General features: G+C 42.2%; 1 protein-coding gene across 1 annotated transcript; it reads right to left on the bottom strand.

The window, feature by feature from the left end:
• Positions 1–5053: 5053 nt before the first annotated feature.
• On the bottom strand, positions 5054–7887 carry LOC119282271 (nascent polypeptide-associated complex subunit alpha-like protein 1). Its single transcript, XM_037562556.1, has 4 exons — positions 7781–7887; positions 6675–6762; positions 5609–5730; positions 5054–5507 (listed from the first exon to the last, which is right to left on the bottom strand). The coding sequence occupies exons 1-4, from the start codon at positions 7829–7831 to the stop codon at positions 5172–5174; spliced, it is 597 nt and encodes a 198-aa protein (XP_037418453.1). The 5' UTR covers positions 7832–7887; the 3' UTR covers positions 5054–5171.
• Between the last annotated feature and the right edge of the window lie 1907 nt (positions 7888–9794).

Here is a 9794-nt window from a genome sequence, read left to right as displayed (position 1 = left end):
AGAGGGGGGGGGGGGATGGAGACATGGGGAGTACTTCGCCGAAGGCCGCCACATCACCGAGCGCCGGAATCGGTGTGCCACTCCTAGGCAACGCGGGCGAGGGGTGGTTCTCTACAGAAGGAAGCATGGCGGGTGAGAGCTCCCAGTTCAATACCGAAGGCAGTAGCCAACTTCCCGACGTGTTGTGCCTAGTTTGCATTTTCTTTTTACTTCTTCAAATGCTAGTTTGCATTTTTTTTACTTCTTCAACTGCAACGCTAAAAAAATGCGGCAGTTTCCTTTTTTGGATTTCTTTTTTCGGTTTTGTTTCAGCCTGTTTTTTTCTTTTTTATTTCTATTTATTTTTTCATGTTTTTTCTTTTTAAATAAATTCATGACCTTTTTTTTGAAATAATTAAATTATCTTCAATTTGTGAACATTTTTCAAATCTCGCTAACTTTTTTAAAGTCCATGATTGTTTTTCAAATTTATGAAAAAAATTCAAAATCGATTAACTCTTTCAATATTAGATGAATTTTTTACAAATTTGTGATTTTTTCAAAATTGATGAATATTTTTAAAATTTTGTGAACTTTTTTTCAAAATTGATGAAGGATGAAAGTTTTGCAAATTTTTGATGTTTTTTCTTCAAAATCGATGAACTTTTTTTCTATTTTGTGAACTTCGTTTCAAATTCGATGAACCTTTTTTCAAAATCTATGGACTTTATCCAAACTCATGAACTTTTTAAAGTTTGTGATCATTTTGATTTGTCGAACTATTTTTTGCGAATTTTTCCAGGTTTTTTTTGTCTTTTTGAAAGCAAATGGTTGACCGGTCAAATGCGATCGAGCGACCAGGGAAATTGGTCAACTGCGAACGAACGAGACCGCACATTTTTTTTCCTCGTGAAGGAACGATAGAGTGCGGGCCTTAGTATTGAGATTTTCAATGGTATTATGTTGATCTTAGTTTGCATTAATGGTTGGAATGCGCTCACTAGTCTCGCAGATGTAAACAAGACCCGTCCTTATAAAGGAAAGTACATGGACCCAAACTAAGTTGAAGGGACTCGAGAGAGAGTGAGAGCAATGACAATGAGGATGGGTTGTCAATGGGAAACATATGGGAACACATCACATGCCACAATCTACATGGGTCTAGAAACAGCTCAACACCACGGATTCCCGAGCAGAGGAGGAGACAGTAGCAATGCAGCATAATATTGAGATGTGTGGAAGTATCCTTTAAAGGAGCGTTGTTGCTCACGAATGTTAGCTCGGTTGGATAGAGATAGGGAGTGTGGTGGAAGGGTGGAAGGGGACAGAGGACATGTGCGTCGGCCACCCGCAATCTACTCACCAATGGCCGAGATGTGGACCAAAATTTATTATACCATGAGGGGGAAATTCTCTTTCACGCATCAGGAGGCTCGTCGAGTATTTAGTGAGAAGTGAGAGCAAATCCTCAGTTTCCCCCTAATTTTCCTTAATACAAAATATAATATATGCAAAGCAGGGAGCCTTCACACAAGTTATCTCAGGATAGTATTGTAGTTGACTAGGACAATCCTAGTGCATAGAAGCTCCCACACGAGATGGGGTCTGGTGAGAGATTATAGGAACACAGTCTTACCCTTGCAAAGTGCAAGGCTGGAATGACATTTTCAAACTCGTGGAGAAAGAATGCAACATGCATGCATTTGGAAACAAAATCTGGAAGACTATGGAAGATTTCCACTAGAGCACATGGTCGGGCGATGGAAGTACTAGAAAACATATATGCCAATAGAATGAAACGAAACAAGACTAAAACCTCTGGTCCAAGATGACATGATGGAAGGCTCCTATTGATACCATCCATCCTACAATGAATGCTAACTACTAGTTTTGCCCTAGCTAGCATGGGACCGCTGCCAAACCCAGCACAATGCCTTAGTGTCACACAAACCTCTGTTTTATCAAATACAGAAACCATTGAATTAAAAAACCATGATGTTCAGATTTTATATTTTCGACGTTAATTGACGTAGAGATAAGATTTACCACTTCGTAGGGATCAAAAAGGAAAACAAAGGCTATAAAGAAGAAAGATAGCAAGGCTCTTCTGTCAATCAAAACAGAGATGGCATGGAACCTGCTTCCAGACCCGCCCTAGTGCCATGGTGCCACACGGGCTTCTCGATTTTACTCATATGCAGAGATATAACATTGAATTGAAGCACCTTAGTATCAAGATTTTTTATCATGCTAGATGGTATGTCGATTTCAGTTTGGAATTATTTGACATAGGGATAAGATTTAGAACAACCTAGGAGGGATCAAAGGGGAAAACAGAGGCTACAAAGAAGAAAGACACATTAGGCTATTCTGCAACTGCAATAGGAATGGCATGTCATTTGCAACCTTGGAGGCTATCTACGACTCCGAAGGGCAGGAGGTGGTGATTCGAGCATTTCACTCCTTCCACAAATTCCAGAAGGTGTATGAGGCATACTGGTTCCAAACGCGCTCTCTCTGAAAAGCATGGCAAAGTGTTGAGTGCAGAGTCTAGGGTGAGCCTAGAGAATGGAGCAGAGCATGAGAATGACCGACACGTGTAAAGGGCACTTGAGGCTTAGGTAGGATTGGTACTCAATGAATTGGTCACAAAATTAATGGATGGATAGGTAACGTGCTCACCAACTTTCCTCGGCCTAAGCATGACCGGCACTTATAAAGGACCAGGTGCTCCTCTCTGTAGTCTATATGTGGCCTCTAACTATGTTATCAAGATGGTACTAGCAGCCAAACAAACATGAGCGGGGTCAAGGTTCCCAAGCGAGAGAGCAGTGACAACTATCAATGGGTTGGATTGACGCAATCCGTTATGAAATACGAATGGGAGGCATATGAAAACTTATCATCTGAAAAGTTCACATCGGTGGTCGGAGAATTCCAGGAGCATCTATTTCCAAGAAAGGAAGGCAGCGGCATCACTGATGGGCTCGCGCATGGGCAAAGGGTGGAAGATGGCAGTATAGCTCAGCCAAAGCCCTCCATAGGGAGATAGCCACGTGCAGCAGATCGGAAGGTGGACAAAAAAATCCGCTCTGTAAAAACTGAATAAAACCTGTTTTTTTCTCTGTCCCCCCTCGATTGCAACCCATGTTCACCGGACAAAGTCCTAGCGCATTCCGATTCGAGACCTAGACTTACAATATGCGAGCAAATAGGGGGAACAGGAACTTGGGGAGTGTACCTCGCCGCAGCCCACCCTGTAACTGGCACATACATGAGCAGGCAAGGCAACCAGCACAATCTACAACTCTCTCTTTCTTCTCACAACAATAAAACCTACTCCCTCCGTTCCTAAATATAAGTCTTTGTAGATATTCCACTATGGACTACATACGGAGCAAAGTGAGTGAATCTACACTCTAAATGCATCTATATACATCCGTATGTGGTTTATAGTGGAATATCTATAAAGACTTATATTTAGGAACGGAGGAAGTAAAACTTAGTAATGCATATGAATCAGATTTGACCAAGAAAAGCAAAGGTACACTACTAGGGAAAAGCCTAGTAGCAGCGCGGGTTTTTGGCCTATTAGCAGCGCGGGGGCCGGCGCTACTAATAAGGCGCTACAGCTAACGTATAGCAGTAGCGCGTGTGCCACCCGCACTACTACTACGTCCTTTAGTAGTAGCGTGGGTAAAAACCCGCGCTACTACTACCAGCGAGGGTTTTTTTGAATTTTTTCGAAAAAATATTTCGATTTTTTTTCCTAATTTTCAAATTTCTGAATTATTTTAACCTCAAATCTCTAATCACCCCTCATCGCTGCTCAATTTAATCTCTTATCACCCCTCATCATTCCAAATCATCTAACTTCCCGGACGGTCACCCATCCTCTAACTACTCCAGCCTGAGCACGCTTAACTTCCGAGTTCTATTCTCCTTCGTTTCCAAGTCTGCACTTGTTGTTTTCCTGACAATAGTAAGATGTCAATCCTATTAACCTCAGGAATTTAGCTTGAGCGTGAAGTCACACATTTCACTATTTGAGTTTGAAACTATTGTTCTAAAAAATTAGTAACACTAATATTTCTTGAATAATTAGTTTGACCACAGTTTGGCCATAGTTTGACCATATTTGACCAAAATTCAAAAAAACTAGAATAATTATTTAGTAACACTAATATTCTAGAATAATTAGTTTGATCATTGTTTGACCACAGTTTGACCACACAGTTTGAAATTTTTTCGATTTTTTATTCCACTCTAGATCTTAAAAGCCCCGTAACTTTTTTTCTATTAGGTTTTTGAGGATTTTGAAAATGTTTAACGGGGTTCCCCTGTTAAATTTGGATGAACCCGCGCTACTACTATGACATGTCCCGAAGGCACGGTAGAGACCGCTTAGTAGTAGCGAGGGTTAAAAACATGCGCTGCTGCTATCAACTTAGTAGTAGCGAGGTTTAAAAACCTGCGCTACTGGTAAGTAGCAGTAGCGAGGGTTTTTAACTCTCGCTACTAGTAACTTTCTGTGTATAGGCTTTTCCCTAGTAGTGGTATCTCCAAGAATTTGCACCAAAGAGACCAAGGGTTTTTGCCCACAACAAATTTTGGTCACTTATAGGAAAAAAACATTGGCAAGAAAAATGAATTGACAAAAGAGTAATGATACATCAAAAAGTTGAGAACCCAGCAAACAAAACCCAATTGTTCATCGACTGAGCTTCGCCACAGCCACCATCCTCCAGCTCCGTCATAAGCATAAACAGGCCGATCTTATTTTCATGTCGTCATTAACTTGTTTCGATCCATGTGGCAAAACAAACTCGAAAGCTGTCTCAAAATTTCACAAGGGCTGTAGTTAGTTAACAAAACACAAAAGCTAGCTAGAATGACATATTGTCTGGAACACAGAATGACATCCGTTTGTAGCAAAATTTGGCACAGCCAATTCAGATTTTCCCACAAGAGCAAGCAGTTTGCTGATCCTCACATGTTTAAACGCCTCCAAAACCTATATCTCCAAAAAAAAGGTGGCATTCATCCAAAACAACATGCTCCAAAATACTTTCAGCTTTCAACAGAGACACAGAGCCTCCAAGTACGCAACTGCAACATTCAAGACGACATGACCAAAAGACAACATTGACCCAATCCCCCTATTACCAGGACACAACCCCACCTTCCAGCACCTAGTTAGTCAACTCCATGATGGCGCTCACGATGTCGCCATCCGCAGCCTTGAGCGCCTCCACAGCCCTGGATCTCGACACGGAGGCCTGCATCATCACGAGCTCGACGTCCTTCCTGTCAACGCCCGTCTCGTCGACCTCCTCGTCATCTTGGACTGCTGCCACAGACGGCTCACCCTTCGAATTGACCCTGCTCAGGCCCGGTGCCTTGAACTGCTCTGCCGCTTGTGTCTGCAGCTCAGTGTTCAGGTCCTCGAACTTGATCTCCCCGATAATGACATAGGTTTCTGAGTGCGAGCTCTTGAAGACATCTGGCTTGGAGAGGACAAACGTAACCTGCAATTGTGTTGGAGAAGGAGAACTTAAGAAAATATGATAACCGCGAGCATATAATTATGCTTCAGGGAACAATGTCGTAAAGTGGTTAAGATGCTCACGGTCTTGCTCTTTTTGATAGTTACACGGTTCACACCAGTAATGACCTTCATGCCAAGCTTCTCCATGGCTTTCCTGCTCTTCTTCTCACTCCTTGTCTGCCTAGATCTTCCACTAGCATCACCTCCTAGTCCCAGAAAGCACAGACGAATGATGTCAGATTTTCAAAATTTGGAAAAGCCCAGAATTCTACAACTGGACATAGTTCACTTTGTGGATTATTATCTATAATCGCTGAAAATGGGAAGTGTAACATTCATACAACACTTAAACTTTTCTAAAGCAAGATTGAACAGAAACTGTGACTGCAACCAAGTCTTGTTCGTATCCATTGTCGATTTTGGAATTTTGAACATCTTAGTTTTGCTACTTAGGGTATGGTACAAAGGATTAACTATTCCTATAATGGAAATTCCAGCATCAGTTCATACTAAATGCATTGAAATGATCCACCTACCAAAATTATACTTGCAAAAGCAAGATTTTACATTCAGGATTTGTTCCTATCCAACTAAATGCTATAGCTGAACATTCATGTATATGTTAATGCAAGTTAAAATTGATACAAGGTGCCACCTCAGTACATACATGAATATTATATACAAATGGGAGGAAGTACTCAAGAAACTATAAATTGTGTAAATAAGCAGTGCTGAATAATCCAGTAATAAGTGAATATGATACGGTTCCAAAGAATTGAAATGTAAAGCACAAAGGCATAGCGATGGTACGGAAAGAACAGAATATTAGAGAGTACAAACCAGTCAGTGTCTAATCTTCAAATAAAAAACAGGCCAAAGTGAACCAAAATAGGTAAATATGGAGTTTTCTATCATTGCGGAACAAATCAGATACAATTTCTTAATTATGGAAATGCCAAAATTTAGCCCAATTGAAACAAAATAATCCATAAGCAACATTTAATTTAAAATTCGGGTACGGGCAATAACTTCATAGGTTTAAATTTATGATAGAACTTAGAAGGCAGCATTACAATAAGAAATAGGCTTATCTGCAACTAAGTGTCTACTTGAACTGAATTGAAGGAACTACAGAACCTCCACATACCCTCAACATCATTGTCATCCATTTCATCCACATCATCATCATCGTATTCATCGTCGTCATCATCATCCTCAAGGATAGGCTCATCTTCCTGATAGTATGCATTTCAGATATCATATTACTTGATCATCATAAGTAGTAAACACTAAACAGCACTGCCTCAGAACAGGGGATATGCAGAGGAGGGGAAACAGAGTTAGCCATATGCAGAAACGAAAAAAGGTCACTTTACCGACAGTATTATCTTTCCAGCATGAAAATGTCTGCATATACTAAGTAGCATCAGCGCAAGATAAAAGGAAATGACATTTCTCCAAAAGCAAAAAAAGGAAGAGTTTATACATTAGAAGGAACTACTCTCTGCTTTGACAACAGAAGGTATGCTCACACATTTATATTATATTGTCGGAACAGGAAATATGCCATAAAGCATATAAGCATACACACAGGATACTTAGGCTACTAATCGACTTCCAAAGCTATTTACAAAAAAGCAAGGCCTGATTTCCACTGTAGAAATCATCAAAGGTGGATGATTTATCTATGCTCGCTTAAAATTATTTTCAGATTTGCATCCATAAGACAAAGCAGTAGCATTTCAGTTAGCAACACTAGAGATCGCTCTGAAAGTGGACCACAAACTGTACATAATTAGGACAATTGGCAAACAAATGAAGAAGTACAACGCATGTGACAGCAAAGTTATGACCAGAAAGATCAAAGGTTGTTCCTGAAAATTAAACTCCTAGCTGGACAAGTGAGCATGGATCCCGTACATGCTACCACACCCTCAGGTGGGGGATTTCATGGAGGCCTGGGTTGGCCTGACCCGCTGCCCTTCATCGTGAAAACTGGGAGGATACAAACACGCGAGTGCCATCAGGTTGGCCACCCAGAGAGAGCTCTGCGACCTAAGCGACATGGACAGACGAGATCTAGCGCTACCACAGACCACACCACCACCTCAGCGGAACACGCCGATCCAGCGGCCGAACGAGCAAGAAAGGCGAAGATTTTATTCTTATTATCTTTGAAATGTGAGGCAAAGATTTTTCAGTCTGACACGGCACCGAATCGGAGAGGGGGGAGGGGTCGGAATGGAGGATCACCTCGATGTTCTGCTCCTCGAGCTGGGCGCGGAGCAGCTCGGCGACCGTCATGGTGGCGCGCCGGAAAAAGCTTGTCTGAGGGGAAAGTAAAACCCTAGGGAGCGGGAGAGGAGAGGGCCAAGGGAGAGGGAAGGGAGACTGCGACGGCAGGAAGAAGGGAAGAGACCCGCTTGAGCTTGACTCGTGCCCTCTCTCTCTGGAGGGTGTAAACTGGGCCTAGACCGTGCAATTCGGGCCGGTTCGCCCCATGGTTCGATGCCCGTTTTCTTGGCCCGTCCTGGCAATCTAGCAATAGTGCGTACCTCTTTTAGATTTTCTCAAAAAAAAAAAAAACGTACCTCGTTTAGTGGGTGTAAACTAGTGTCATGGTTGTTTCTCAAAAAAAATTATAGTTTCATGGTTTGAACTTCTAAATTTGGCTCTCCTAGCTAAACAGGCGTGGCGCATTCTAAAGCTCAAAAAAAAAGGCTAAACAGGTCTGGCGCATCTCTACAAAACCCAGAATCACTCGGTGCAAGAATTTTATATTTCCCTTCGTGCTCGATTTTGAATGCAGAACTGGGTAATCATCCAAGCCAGATCTGGAGAGCAGAAGTAGAAGGACGTGATGTACTCAAGCAGGGATTGATACGGAGAATTGGCACGGAGCTTCAACTCATATATGGTCAAACAATTGGATTCCAAGGGACATCGTGTTGTGCCCCTATGGATGCCAGGTAACCAATCCACCTTTGCTTGTCATGGATCCTCCTATTGACCATACAGCCGCAAGATGGGACATGGAGCGACTACTATCAGAGGTGTGTTTACCAATTCATATTCCATCTATTCTTAATATCCCAAACTGTACAAGTGAGGTACAAGATAGATGGATGTGGCACTTTGAGATGAGATCAGCGTACAAGATGATGGTAGCTACAAAGTACGTGCGGGAAGCTTGGATCGATGGTTCTGCTGGTTCCTCCAGTACTGGTAGAGATGTGGCCTCGTGGAAGCTATTATAGAAAACACATGTACCAGGAAAAATATGTATGTTCCTTTGGAGACTAGTGAGGCAGTCATTGCTAACCGAGGATGTGCGGGCTCATAGGAAAATGCCCACTGCCAGCACTTGTGCTCTTTGTGGCGCGACTGGCTCCTGAAGACACTCGTTGCTCGAGTGCAATATGGCGAGGTGCATTTGCGCACTTGTTGATGGTGATTTGACGGAGCACTTATGCGACAATTGAACCGACTGCCAGGCAATGGTTGTTTGCGATGATTGATTCATTATCACGTGAGGCATTTGTTAAGTTATCAATCACCTTATGGGCCATATGGTGGGCACAGAGAAAAGTGTATCAGTGATACACGAAGAATCAAAGCCCCTGGGCTACACACGAGTTTATTAAAAGGTTTATAGTAGAAATCGATATGAAAACACAAAAGGAGACAAGGGCGCCAACTAAGATTAGAAGAATAGTGGCAAGCCCTAGGGTGCCACCTCGGGGTTTGCAAAAATCCATGTTGATGCAAGTGTGGCAAAGTCCGAGATGAGACGAGCAACATCCGTAGTGTGCCGAGATGATGTTGGACGGTATTTGGGCAGCTCCTCTCTCGTTGTCCAAGGGGGTCATTGATGATGTAGCTACACTCGAACTGATGGCATGTAGAGAAGCATTGGCTCTTGCAGAAGACTTGATGATTCAAAATTTTATAATCGCCTCCGACTCAAAGCGGGTCGTGAACGACATTGACAGATGAACTAGTAGTACTTATGGTTGTAGCATTAGCGAGATAAAGCATCAAGCTACTTTAGTTAATTGCAAGTTTACTTTTGAAGGTCGCGCATCAAACACTAATGCGGATAGGATAGATAACTTTTTAAGCACTCTTGATCAGGGCGACACCTTTGGTTGATCCATCCCCATGATCCTTTTTGTATACCACTTGATGTGGACAATGATCAACAAAGCTTAGCTATACCCCTAAAAAAACTAGTTTCACAAAAAAAACTCTTCCTCTAAAAAAAACA

This window comes from Triticum dicoccoides, chromosome 3B (genome assembly GCF_002162155.2).
Source record: "Triticum dicoccoides isolate Atlit2015 ecotype Zavitan chromosome 3B, WEW_v2.0, whole genome shotgun sequence".
Classification (NCBI taxonomy): Eukaryota; Viridiplantae; Streptophyta; class Magnoliopsida; order Poales; family Poaceae; genus Triticum; species Triticum dicoccoides.
The sequence above is the reverse complement of the archived record's forward strand: the minus strand, read 5'-3'. Positions and strand labels throughout refer to the sequence as shown.

What these genes read in the sequence shown, in the direction of transcription:
- LOC119282271 (XM_037562556.1), bottom strand. Translation starts at nt 7,831, where the DNA reads ATGACGGTCGCCGAGCTGCTCCGCGCCCAGCTCGAGGAGCAGAACATC. An exon ending in TCGAGGAGCAGAACATCGAG is followed by an intron (nt 6,763 to 7,780) that starts GTGATCCTCCAT and finishes GCATACTATCAG; the next exon opens with GAAGATGAGCCTATCCTTGA. An exon ending in CTATCAAAAAGAGCAAGACC is followed by an intron (nt 5,508 to 5,608) that starts GTGAGCATCTTA and finishes ACACAATTGCAG; the next exon opens with GTTACGTTTGTCCTCTCCAA.